Source organism: Daphnia magna, unplaced genomic scaffold, assembly GCF_020631705.1.
Source record: "Daphnia magna isolate NIES unplaced genomic scaffold, ASM2063170v1.1 Dm_contigs270, whole genome shotgun sequence".
In the NCBI taxonomy this organism is placed as follows: domain Eukaryota; kingdom Metazoa; phylum Arthropoda; class Branchiopoda; order Diplostraca; family Daphniidae; genus Daphnia; species Daphnia magna.
The window spans coordinates 59,780-72,045 of record NW_025533212.1 but is presented as its reverse complement, the minus strand read 5'-3'; the positions used below and the strand labels follow the sequence as shown (position 1 = coordinate 72,045).

At 39.3% G+C, this 12,266-nt stretch overlaps 3 protein-coding genes, 1 long non-coding RNA gene and 4 other non-coding genes across 9 annotated transcripts; 6 read left to right on the top strand and 2 right to left on the bottom strand.

Annotated features, from left to right (window-relative positions):
• Positions 1 to 4: 4 nt before the first annotated feature.
• LOC116918482 lies at positions 5 to 2,050 on the top strand. The gene is made up of 3 exons (XR_006642068.1): positions 5 to 608; positions 798 to 1,363; positions 1,461 to 2,050. It is a non-coding gene; the product is annotated as an uncharacterized LOC116918482 (long non-coding RNA).
• A 546-nt stretch (positions 2,051 to 2,596) lies between these two features.
• Positions 2,597 to 5,363, bottom strand: LOC116918481 (lachesin). Of its 2 annotated transcripts, XM_032924206.2 has the most exons (8): positions 5,202 to 5,363; positions 4,855 to 5,096; positions 4,580 to 4,780; positions 4,316 to 4,512; positions 4,119 to 4,241; positions 3,812 to 3,951; positions 3,559 to 3,715; positions 2,896 to 3,128 (listed from the first exon to the last, which is right to left on the bottom strand). In XM_032924206.2, the coding sequence occupies exons 1-7, from the start codon at positions 5,251 to 5,253 to the stop codon at positions 3,579 to 3,581; spliced, it is 1,092 nt and encodes a 363-aa protein (XP_032780097.2). In that variant the 5' UTR covers positions 5,254 to 5,363; the 3' UTR covers positions 2,896 to 3,128; positions 3,559 to 3,578. The 2 variants fall into 2 exon arrangements, with proteins under 2 accessions (XP_032780096.1, XP_032780097.2); XM_032924205.2 differs by lacking the exon at positions 3,559 to 3,715 and having other exon boundaries at positions 2,597 to 3,128.
• Positions 5,364 to 5,562: 199 nt separating this feature from the next.
• On the top strand, positions 5,563 to 7,514 carry LOC123468032 (chitinase-3-like protein 2). Its single transcript, XM_045167730.1, has 3 exons — positions 5,563 to 6,721; positions 6,784 to 6,991; positions 7,060 to 7,514. The coding sequence occupies exons 1-3, from the start codon at positions 5,682 to 5,684 to the stop codon at positions 7,189 to 7,191; spliced, it is 1,380 nt and encodes a 459-aa protein (XP_045023665.1). The 5' UTR covers positions 5,563 to 5,681; the 3' UTR covers positions 7,192 to 7,514.
• A 191-nt stretch (positions 7,515 to 7,705) lies between these two features.
• Trnar-acg lies at positions 7,706 to 7,778 on the top strand. The gene has a single exon. It is a non-coding gene; the product is annotated as a tRNA-Arg (tRNA).
• A 419-nt stretch (positions 7,779 to 8,197) lies between these two features.
• Trnar-acg lies at positions 8,198 to 8,270 on the top strand. Its single transcript has one exon. It is a non-coding gene; the product is annotated as a tRNA-Arg (tRNA).
• Positions 8,271 to 8,553: 283 nt separating this feature from the next.
• Positions 8,554 to 8,626, top strand: Trnar-acg. Its single transcript has one exon. It is a non-coding gene; the product is annotated as a tRNA-Arg (tRNA).
• A 159-nt stretch (positions 8,627 to 8,785) lies between these two features.
• On the top strand, positions 8,786 to 8,858 carry Trnar-acg. The gene has a single exon. It is a non-coding gene; the product is annotated as a tRNA-Arg (tRNA).
• A 56-nt stretch (positions 8,859 to 8,914) lies between these two features.
• On the bottom strand, positions 8,915 to 11,945 carry LOC116918479 (glutamate receptor ionotropic, delta-1). Its single transcript, XM_045167738.1, has 10 exons — positions 11,798 to 11,945; positions 10,995 to 11,059; positions 10,830 to 10,936; positions 10,678 to 10,765; positions 10,459 to 10,617; positions 10,249 to 10,399; positions 9,960 to 10,177; positions 9,773 to 9,895; positions 9,560 to 9,708; positions 8,915 to 9,495 (listed from the first exon to the last, which is right to left on the bottom strand). Exons 1-10 carry the CDS (start codon positions 11,943 to 11,945, stop codon positions 9,213 to 9,215), a joined length of 1,491 nt encoding a protein of 496 aa, XP_045023673.1. The 3' UTR covers positions 8,915 to 9,212.
• Between the last annotated feature and the right edge of the window lie 321 nt (positions 11,946 to 12,266).

The following is a 12,266-nucleotide window of genomic DNA, read 5'->3' as shown; positions in this document are numbered from 1 at the left end:
AAGGCGTTGTGAAGAGAAAAACCGGGAGCGTTTCTTGTTTTGGGCTAACGGCGAGAAAGACAAGAGACTGCAGTCAAACACTCTTCAACTCGACTCGGCGTCCTCGACTCGACTAACGCTTCGTTTTGATGGAAGAGAACGGACGGCTTGGGGTTGGTCTGTGGAGGCAGCCAACGGGTGGGGAAAGGGATGGCGCGCGCGGGGTTTAGTTGCTACATTTCTGACGCTAGGGGAGCCACCATCCAACGATTCTTTTCCTTCTTTCTTTTTTTTTTAGAGGAAAAAGGTAAGAAAAACAAGAATCCGACCAACCGCCATGTGTACGAAAACACCTTTTCCTTTGCAAAAACCTTTTTTACCTACCTATAACCTTCGAAATATGTCTGGAAACGTCTTCCCCAAAGGGATAACAACTGCATCTAAACGTTAATGCATTCTCGTGGGGAAAGAAGAAAACATGGCGAAAAGGTTTTCTCCCAAAAAGAAAGAAAAAAAAAAATCAATGGTAGCCTTGCAAACGTATGGCATTCTTAATTCCATTCTATTTGGCATTTAATCCCCTGAAGAATGCGTGTGTACTCGAATGGCGACTGTCGTTTCCAAACCAGGTAATGGCGTCCACGACTTTTGAGGCGGGGTTCGGGCCCACGTGTTTCTGCTCCAATCAAACAAAGAAATCAAGTTGTAAAAAAGAAAAAGACGTTGCAATTTCGTGTATTGTCTTGAGGATGTCGTCTAGAAATCGAACAACACGAAAAAGAAAAGAGAATGTTGAACATTCACGACTTTTTTGTCAGTTTCCAGTCAGCAACAATTGGTTCCACGATCTGCGGGGGAAAGAAAGAGAGAAGCCATACCGGGACAAGAAACATACACGCCGGTGATGTCAACAAGTAGCCAATGACTCATTGACTTCTTTCTTTGCCAACGTCATATTATTATTAATTTCAACAGGTGGCTTCTTGTTTCTTCCTCCCACAAAGACAAAAATAAAACGCAGATACGTTTTAATGCAATGGAAATAACATTCTTCTTGAAAGCTATATAGCTATATACTAGTGTAACAGTTTCATGAACATTTCTCAACCGTGAAAAAGTCAAGAAAACAAATGTAGGTTAACGAGGTGCCATGTAACGGAAAAGAGTAAACTGAAGATTATCATCTGTTCGAGGAGGAAGAAGAAAAAAATAGTTGCCTTGTTTGCTCGGGCCATTGACTTTAGGTCGATATATATTTGCGGACGAGGAAATGCGAGAAAATTATTTTGTGTGATTTCAACCAATTGGCGAGTCATCGTCAAGTATGACACAAAATAGCCACTTTTCGGTTAGCTCGAGGGCATCGTTGGATTCGAAACAAAAGGTGAGAACCCACAACTGTTTTTTTTTTTTTACGACAAGACGACACAATTTGAAGGATATCGTAGAAAGATAAGAGAAATACTATTCTTTTGAAATAGGATGCCTGGTAAAAAGTGAAAAGCTACACACGCTAAGCGAAGGCGGTCAAGACAGACCGCCAGCAGCACTGTGTTTTTGCCAGTGAGTGGTCGGAGCCATTTTGTTTTGTTGGTCGGTTGGGATATTTCAGCCCGTCACTCGATACTTCATGGCTAGACTTCCGTCTGTGCCCCGTACATCGTTAAGTGTAGTCTCTCTCTAGCTTTATTGCATAGCCCTATGACGAAAAAAAACTCGTTTCTTTTCATGTTTTTGGAAACACTGCAATCCTTTTTTAATTTACGATTCAAGTCTGCACACAGCGGCCATTGAAGTCTGCTGCTCTTCCTAGATATCCACTTATGAAACAAAATTGAACTGTGACGTTTCTCGTAAACACAATTGAAGTAAGCAGCTTTAAAAAAAGTCGCATGAACAATGTGTTCTGCATTATTGCAATTTTGAACAATTGTCGGAAGACGGCAATTGCGTGTGCAGATGACACTAAAAGATGGGGCAGTACCTGTTTATTACTAGCTCATCATATAGCTATCACGCTCGGTTCGTTCACTTAATAGGGCTTATGTCGTCGTTCAACTCTCAAAGTCGTGTCAGAAATTTAAAAAAGAATTAGAAAATATACGTTTACCGAAAACTTGTTTTCTAAATGAGAAAAAAGAGAATTGATTGCATTGAAATCCTCCCTTCCAACCAAAAAAAAAAACCGACCCCTTTCACACACGGCGGTGTTATCAACCCGTTCCACTCGACTTATTCCATAGAAAAAAAAAAGAGCAGCTCTTTCATAATTCATTTCTAGAATCTCCCCCCCCTTTTTTTCATTTGCTGTGACGACTCGGAAAAAAAAAAAAAAAGTTAAAGAAACCTCGTTCCGCTTTGCAGAATACATTCATGTCCCCGACTACTGAAAGAGGGGAGAAAACAAGTAATTCTTCGCTTTACACCTGAAAAACAACGCAAACACAGTGCCAACAAGTTTTCCCCTCGCTGCCATAATATCCCTGCGGAGTTTGCGTGCTGGATTTACACAAAAATAAAACCGGCGTACTGCATGACAATAAGGCAAGGTCAATGGCGGATTCCCCAGCTTTTGCATACCGCGTAATATGCTTGAAAATAAAAAAAACAAAAAAGAGAAACTATAATACATTTTTATTTGTTCAACGGAATGTTGTGGCACTAATGCTTTTGCGCGAAATTGGGATTAATAAAAAAAAAGAAGAGAAAAACAAGACACAATCCCTGACATATTCATATCCAACCAATGGGAATTAATTACTAGCTGGATATGAGGGGGGGAGGGGAACCAGTATCGATATGTGATGGAATGTGTATGCATCCTATACTAAACGTACCTGAATGTTGTTGTCTCTTGAGGTTCACATTTTTACATTACTGCTAGGCAGTCGTGGCTCACAACTTGAACGTTAAAAACACAAAGGTGTTCCTGTTTTGTCAATTAAAAGGTAAAAAACAAAGTGGAGGGATTGAGTTGCAAAGTGAAGATCAATGTAGAGATGAAAAGAAATAGAGAAACGTGATTTGCACGAGACATGAGCAGATGTTTGGGCTACAAATGCTAAGAAAAGTATCGGATGTTGCTCGGCTTCTGCTTTCTGATGTCCAATGAAGTAGGACCGGATATCTTCGAAAGCCAATCTCCGTCTCTAAAAACATAAAAGACAATGAGATATAACGAGATCATGTTTTCTTTCATTCGGGTTTTTTCTTCAAAAGAAAGGAGCTTGATTCAACTAAAAAAGAAAACTGTAACAAGAACAGCAACAATAACACAAGAAAAAAATGTGGGCGAGTTTCGAGTCACGGTCTGCTTCCTCTTCGACGCAATGGAGCGGTTGATTTATTACACATCTCCACTCACTGGTGGTTCCCGTTGTATCATAAAAATAGATCGCACGCTCCTTCCACCCATCGTTCCCCCCCTCCTTTCTCCATATCATTCGTATATTGATCCGAGACGCAGTCATCCTCGTCTCGGTGTGATTCGTGTGTGCGTGCATGGCCCACGAAAAACGGGCATCCCGCTCGCCGGAAAGAGAAATCAACACATTTCCGTTATGACGTCAATAAATTTACCAGTCGTTGTCGTCGTCTCTTTAGTAGTAGATGCGACGGAACATGCAGGCAAGCAAGAGGACGGGGAGAATCATGTCGGCTCCGCCAAGAGAGGCGGCAACGCTAACGGAGAACAGGTTCTGACCACATGCAGGCGGGCAAATGGGAATGACCGTTTCTGTAACAACAACAACAACAACAACAACAATGTCAGGCACATGCTACGAACAGTAAAAATGCATAGGATTGTTGGTTCTGAAGGATTTATATATACCAAAGAGCTCGACTGAAGCCTGATCGGAGCCCAGTTTATTGGCGGCCTTGCAATAATATTGACCGTATTGGCGCTTTTCAGCTGTCAGGATACGCAACGTTGTATCGGTAAACTCGTCGGCAGTGGCAAAGTGTGAAATACTAGATATCAGAGGTGATACACATTGAACAATAAAACGAAATGATTTCGGAAATTTGTTTTGGGCTGAATATGAATGACATGCAATAGTACCATCATTGATCAGTACAAACAACAAATGAGCGAAAAATGCGTATTACAATAAAGAAAAAAAGGGAGAGAATCTTACCTGTAATGCTGGTTATTGGATAACTGAACTTCGTCCTTCCACCAAGTAATTGCTGGAGGTGGATACGCAATAACATGGCATTCAAGGTCCATATCGTATTGTAAAGCTTGTCCTAGTCGGGGTCTAGAATTTCAAACATGTCACTGAATATGTCGCAAGGAGACATGCAAAGATTTGATTAGTTTATTTTTATGTACCTGGGTACTGTGATCACGGGCGAAAACTCGACTTCAACTGCAATATTGCGTCGCTTGCCTTTGCCGACACCGTTTTCAGCAACGCAGTAGTAGGTTCCACGGTCATTTTTGTTGACGCTCGGGATTGTTAGAATGTTGCCACGGTATTGAGACCCTCCGGTGGGTAGCACGGCGTAGTTTTCACGGCGCCAAGATACCTGGTTGGGAATATTGATCAAATAATGTGAGAACATCTGGAAAGGCAAAAAGGATTTATGGACATACCGTTGGTGCTGGATAGCCACCAGCATAACATTCGAGTTTGACACCTTCCCCTTCACTGACTACCACAGATCTTGTGGAATTGTCAAAAATGATGGGTGGAATACGAACAGAGACTGCTACATCTGCAGAAATTTTCTCTGTCACTGTCAACAATACTTGACACTGGTATTTTCCAGCATCATTTTCTTGAATGTCCTTGATCTAAGCATTTCGAGAAAACACGTTATTGTATACCAACAAAAATGAAACAATGGTTTCATCAAAATTGTTCCTACTTGCAGGGTGTAGGTTGAACTGGCTTGATCATATCGCAAGCTAAATCTGCTGTCTTTAACAATGAGGTTTGAACCAGTGGAAAGTGGAATAGTTCTTGAAGGATCAACATTGTCCATTTTAATCCACAAAACGGGGAAATCTCTAACATACTGCACAGAGCATTCCAGCTCAATAGATCCACCAATGTCTATTACTTTCTCTTGGGAAATATAGGAAATCGTCGGAAATCTCTGTCCCGTGACTAAAATAAATATAATAAATGTTATTGGTGTCGTGCAAGGATAAATGACAGATGTCCATATGTTTTCACCCATGAAATCCTATGAAATATCAGGAGCAAGCTTACCAATAATTAAAAACTGAGCAACCAGTACGGCTGCTACTCTTGTCCAATTCATTATAAATAAACAAAATATGAAACCAAGTTAAAATCGATAAAAAAAATAACACACGATTTTAGACGCCACTCCCAAAACTTGTGCTTTGAAATGCACCGATCGCTGCGCCACCTCTTACCTGAGGCTTGATTTCACCACCTGTGGACTTGTGGAGAAAAGTAACTGTTTCGCTGAACAAAAAAATTATGATCGTTCCTGTTAGATATTTAACTTTATACTTAACTAAATAAAAAACTTTGAGTAAATACGTAAGCATTTTTTTTTGTATAATGTAGCCGAAAATTTTTCGTGGCCAATGAAACTCGGCAACGTTGTGTTTGACAGATAAAACAAGTAAAACAGGGGAAATTTTGACAAATTATTTAAGAAAACAGCTTTATTAACAGTGATGTGAAAGAAACTGGTTTTTTCATACGATAAATTTCAAAATGACGATTACCTTGATTTCAAAGATGCTTAGCATTGCTATAGTACTGTGCGTTCTTTTCGTTATCTACGGTTTCATGTCTAAGTTAAGCCTGACGTTCTTGGGTTTCACATCATCAACCAAGCTAACGTCTCTTTCGGGACCTCCTGTACATCAATGGAATTTTGAAAACGCCACATTATTCCTTCCAGGAATAACAAATAGACTATATCGTCAGGAAGTTTATAGCAGGGCCGCTCGCCATCACAGTCGACATCTTCATGGTCCAAAAAAATACCATGTCACCCGAAGACAACAACAGATCAACCACAGTTTTAGAAGAGTCTGCTACTACACAGTACCTAGTGAGGAATGGCCTTTCCTTCAACCTGGCCAAATTGATGTTTCCCTTTGTACTCACATCATCATTGGTTTTGCAAAAATTTCTGGCGGTTTATTGGCTCCTGTTGGCGAAAAGGATGAAGTCACTTACAAAGAAATCATTCAATTGAAGAAACTTGCTCCAGAGTTGAAAATCTTACTTTCTGTAGGTGGAGCCAGTAATGATTTAGGTTTTCATAGTGTAATAGAAACACTTGAAGACCGTGAAGAGTTTGCAGTTAATTCAGCAAAATATTTAATAAAAATGGGATTTGATGGAATCGATGTCGACTGGGAATTTCCCGCCTGGTACAGACCGTTCGAAGAGAGATTCATGTTTCAAATGTTGCTGCAAGAACTCTATTATGTTTATAAGAATCCTTTGTATAACCTTACCATATCAGTGGCTGTAGCCGCTTCCAAGTCTATCATTGATCGAAGTTATCGCGTAGCTCAAATGGCAAAATATGTGGACTTTGTATCTTTGATGGGATACGATTTTCACTCATTCAAATGGTACCTTCCTCTTACGGGTCACAATTCGCCGCTCTACCCTCGCTCCGATGAATGGAACATGTTCAGTACAGTCAATTTGAATTGGACTTCGTTCTATTGGGTGCAACTAGGAATGCCGAGGGAGAAAATAGTTATAGGATTGCCAACTTACGGTCAGACATATCAGTAAGTCAAAGCTCTACTCGAATTTATTTTTAAGATGATGCAATAATCTTTAATTCTTTCAGGTTGTACAATCCAAATTTTCATGGTCTCTATGCTCCGGCAATCGGTGCTGGCACTGTAGGCATTGGTGGACAGATCTCATATCCTGTTGTGTGCCAATTTCTAGCCAACGGTGGAATCAGAGAGTTTGACGCGGAAAGCCGCGTTCCCTTTGCATATCACAAAAGGTCTTGGATCTCATATGACGATGAACAAAGTTTAGAAGAAAAGGTATTGTATAAATTATTTAAAAACTGGCAATCCCGCATTTTACTAATGGAATTTATTTATTCACATAGGCAAAGTGGATAAGAAGTAATTATTTTGGTGGAGTTATGGTCTTCGATCTCAATTGTGACGATTATAATAACATTTGCGGGAACAACACATTTCCTTTGATCAAATCAATACTGCGTGGATTGACAACATAGTTGTATGGTCATGTCATATCTATTTTTCTCTCAACACATCAATCACTTTATGCTATTGCAAAGCCATTGCATATTTATATTAGATCCTTTCTATAATTTTCGGGGAATTGAATAGCTCTAGTCACCTCTCACGTATATCAAAACATCACCTAGTCCTCCAATAATTTTCTCAAATAAATCAAATTACCTCAGATAGCTATTATTAAAATGACCTGTTTCTAATTTTGATTTTTATGAATATTTGTAGGATGACATCCTGGTTCCTACAGTTTATCATTTGTATACTTGTGTGTAGTACTCAAATGCACTTCTAAAGTAATTCACATCATACGACTATTCATGAATAGATCTTACGACCTTTGATCCAAGGAAACGACGACCGCATATGAAGCAGGATATACCAGATCATTGCCATGTTGATTTATGCTTTTAGATAAGAAACTGATGTTGCAATGGGTCAAGTAGGGGTTACTCAAATCGCAATTACAAAACTATGAAGACTTCCATAATTCAAGGACGTGTGGCCCAATGGATAAGGCGCCTGCCTACGGAGCAGGAGATTCCAGGTTCGATCCCTGGCACGTTCATTTTTACTTCCGGACAAAATTTACACACAACAAGGTTTTTTAAAATCCGCGTGGGAATTATTTGTTTTACTCTCCAAGTCCAAAGAGTAGAAAATAATAAAGCGAAAATCTAATGAACACTTTCTTAACTTGTACTTTAAAATGCAAGACAGTAAAATTCAAGATCCCTGGTTGATCCCTTTGTTTTCCCACGTACTGAATACAGTTTTATGGCTTTATGGAGTGGGATGTTTTAAACTAAAACTGAACGGTTTTATAACTGTTTTAATAACCGGGCCTGTTGTGTAAGGTGCCTGCCTTCGTAGAAAAAAAATTCCAGATTCAATTCCTGGCATTTTTAATGGTGTTTGGAACTTTTAGGTTACCCCTCGCTTTATTTTAATCTGGAATTTATATTTTGCAAAACTTTTTCAGTGCAAGGACGTGTGGCCCAATGGATAAGGCGCCTGCCTACGGAGCAGGAGATTCCAGGTTCGATCCCTGGCACGTTCATTTTGATTTATTTACGCAGACATTTTTGTATGCAACGTATTTATCGTAAGAATTCATAAATATTACAGCTATCTTTACTACAATTAGTTTAAAGTGATTGTTTCTATTATGCAATTGTTATTTCCATTCTGCTTTACATTAAAGAATGATTCTGGTTATGTATTTTGCACTGCGTGCTTCTTTGGCGTTAGGCAAAATTGATAAAATGGGCATTTGATTCGTGTATTAAAGTTTCAATCCAATTTACCCTAAATACTTCAAGAAAGATTTGCATTGTAGCAGCGGACGTGTGGCCCAATGGATAAGGCGCCTGCCTACGGAGCAGGAGATTCCAGGTTCGATCCCTGGCACGTTCATTTTTATTTTTATTCTACTGTTTTCTGTCTGGATATTCTAGAATTTAACACTGCGTTTGGTAAAGTTTCTGCGAAAATTTTTATCTTCATAATTTCGTTTGGGATGGTTTTTCCCAGTTGACTATGAAGTACATGGTATAATTTTTTTAACCAAGAACAGGACGTGTGGCCCAATGGATAAGGCGCCTGCCTACGGAGCAGGAGATTCCAGGTTCGATCCCTGGCACGTTCAGTATTTTTATTCCGCAGTCTCTCCTATCTTAACCCACATTAAGTAAAACAAGAAGCTACATATGGGGTTATGTTTATTAGGATTCTCTATTTTCTTCATGCTGACCATCCCAAAGGTGTGAAAGATACATCTTTTATTTTCTCATGGTATTATAAATTAAAAAATTTTTCGACTATAAGTTCGATGAATCCATAGCCAAAGGATCTTTATATTCATATGAATATGAATAGATAACTCAGTAAGCCTAAGTTAAATATTTTAGCTAGGACTAAGCAAAGGATGTAGTATAAACAGACTATTAGTGAAGTGTGTTACAGTTTCTTCCCTTCTCAATAAGGAAATAAGAAATTTGACCTAATTCCATTCAGCACGCAAACGTCTTCGTTGATTATTGAATGGCGTAACCTTAATTACTCGTCTCTTCCACCAACTGTAAATGAGCTCCAACACGAAAGCCAATACGGAGACACTGATGCCGACACCGTAAAGAAGGAAAGCACTCGAAAGATAATTAAGAGTCAAACGCTCGTTTGGTTTTGGCCGAAAAGAAGAAAGCGGAGCAGAGCATCGATACGGTCTCGGTAAATAAGAATTTATCCAATGGTTTAACAATCCAAGTTGCCGGAGCCAAGTAACCCTTTTTTCAGACCAAACGTTCTTTAGAATTCAGAAACAAATCATTTAAAATTTTGAAAACATACTCGTAGTTAAAGGCTTTTGTCAACGGACTTGATTTCGCTAGGGCAAATGCAATTTGATCAGGAAAAAGTGGTTCTTTAGCAATGAAAAGTCGACATTGTTTATGAGTCCTAAAGTCATCGTAGATTGTTTGCTTCAGCGAAGTTTCTTGCTGTATACACCAACATGTTCTCAATCAATCAACATTTAATAAAACCTTACTATTGCCATCTTACGTAAGAAAAAGCTTTCCGTTGATGAAATACTATGTCTTCAATATTTTCCAATATACTCAGAAGATTTTCAGGGTGGGCTCGAAGACTTGCGCCAAGTTTAGCAAACGAACCGGTTGTTGCCGCCTGTCGATTTACAATTTCAAGAAATAGTAGCATGTAATTATTGACAAATCTTTTAAAATATTACGAGTAATGCAGAATCGACTGAAGAATGCTTTAGCGTTGTTATCTGTATGTCATGGCTGTCTGCCAAATCTTGGACTGTGCTGATTAATGGTAAGAACGTAGGAGCCATCAAATAAGATAACAAACTGCTGGTGTAGCAATTGACGAAGACAGTGCCCATCAGCAACCAAGATGCCACTACTATTCTCGTGGCGAATGTAAAAGAGATGACATCGCTAGCTATATAATCAGCCCAAAAAAAAATAGGCCTATTAGTTGCTAGTTGATTGGGCGTGACAAGCATTCATTACGATTGGTTACGACACGAAAGAGAAACCAAAAATGAGGGAAACACCCCGTCTGGCCGTGAAATGATTGACGATTGATGCGCCATTGGGCCCGAGAAATCAACCAGATGACGACAGATGCAATTAGCAGACAGAGGAAAATCCCAATCCACACCTAGAAATTTGAATAATGGTTTATAAAGATGTTGTTGTTGTTGCTGTCTAGGAGAAAACCTCGTATTGGAAAGGTTTGATGATGCCAGAAATGGTACTGTCTAGTTGAGGGAAAGGAATCAGTAACGAAATTGGGTCATCAGAAAATGCGTAGGTGTAATCGACGACTAGAGATCGTGGGTACGTCACCGATAATGCTGTGGCCACAATTGCAATTTCCTGATGGAAAACATCGCAATAAAAAGGATTAACTTGTAGCAAAATGTTTTTCATGCTTACACCGCGGACAACCATTCCAATAAGACCGTTCCAGGAACCGTTAATGAACGCCCCAAAAGCTCCGTCTGGTGGTTCCACATATTCGAAGCTAAATACGACAAAGACGGTACAGATATTTTTTTTTGAATAATTATTTTACCGTAAATACTTACGTAAAATCGTATTTTTCTGCCATCCACGAAATAATTTCAGGAACGAAACCTTCGACGTAACTGATATTGCCTCCAGCATCGTATTGCACCAATACGTATGGAGGAATCTATTTTGTTATGTTATTACATTTTATAAACATAAGATTCTATGCTGCGATTACTTACGTTAATAATTCCAATCTTGAGTGGGTGTCCTTTAGAAAATGCTCGTTGCTTTTCATTCGGCGATTCTAAAATCAAATGATCTAAAATCATTAAATGACATAATTCATTTTTTAAAATGGCTATCATGTTTTACTAGTAAAAGCTGGTGGATTTGTTGAAACCGTGTTCACTATTAAAAGTAGCAAATAGAAACAAAAGAAGACCATTCTCATCGGATGGTCAACACAGTTTGCAAGTCGCGCTATTACGTTTTCCTCGGTTTATAACCGACTCTTGTGGGAACTGTCATTTGCAAACGGACTCGTATCAACCCCCTATACACTCACATTTATCGTAAAACAGATGACAACCTACACGTGCAAAATGCAAAATAAATTCTCATTTCTTGAAAACTTTGTCATGGAAACGAAAACGGAAGAGCGGGCTGGCTGAATTTCTTGGTTGAATAATTCCACAATTATCCGTTATTTACGCTCGCCAGGGGAACTTTTACGTCAACTAGGATACAGTCAATAAGAACATTTCAATTGATGTTGTCAAAGGCAACGCTGATTTGTTTTCTCGTCGTCTTTGAACTGAAATTTCCTTTCAGCGAATCAAAACGTCCTTGACGCCGATATAGATGAACTGTTGTATTAATGAGAAAAACAAGTATGTGCAACTTCCAACAATTCACAGGATGTCAAACTCAATAACAGCAGAGATTCTCGATAATTTTACATAACGCTATTATGATACGATGATCAAATTAAACTATATTGCTTCAAGATGGGGAGGCCAATGAATAGGTGCGTTTGTAGTGCCTTCGTAAGGATCAGATCCATTAGAAGTTGTTTCCAAAATCCAGAAACTTGTTTCACCAGTAGTCGTATCGTAATTTTCAATAGGCTCGGTGACGTAGTCTGTACTCGTAGAGCTCCAATCAGTTCCGACTTCTTCATTGACTGTCATAGCAGTAGCGCTTTCGGTGAATGCGTTCGTGTTTGGAGTAGACGCTTGATAATCAGCAGAAAGAAATGGCACAATAAGAGGAGCAGCATAAGATGACACTGAATGTGGAGGAACAGGATACGGTTCTACGGCCGGATTGTTATCAATTTCAGGCGGTGACACGTCTGAATAAGGTCTGGCTTGCGGAGGAGGTTCGCTATAATAATAAGGTGATGCTTCTGTTGTGTAGCAAATGGCTAAGAAGAGTAGCATCCAGTAGGGCAGGAAGATCATTTGTTTGTACATTCCTGTTGAAAATGTAATAACGTGAAGAACTGGAAC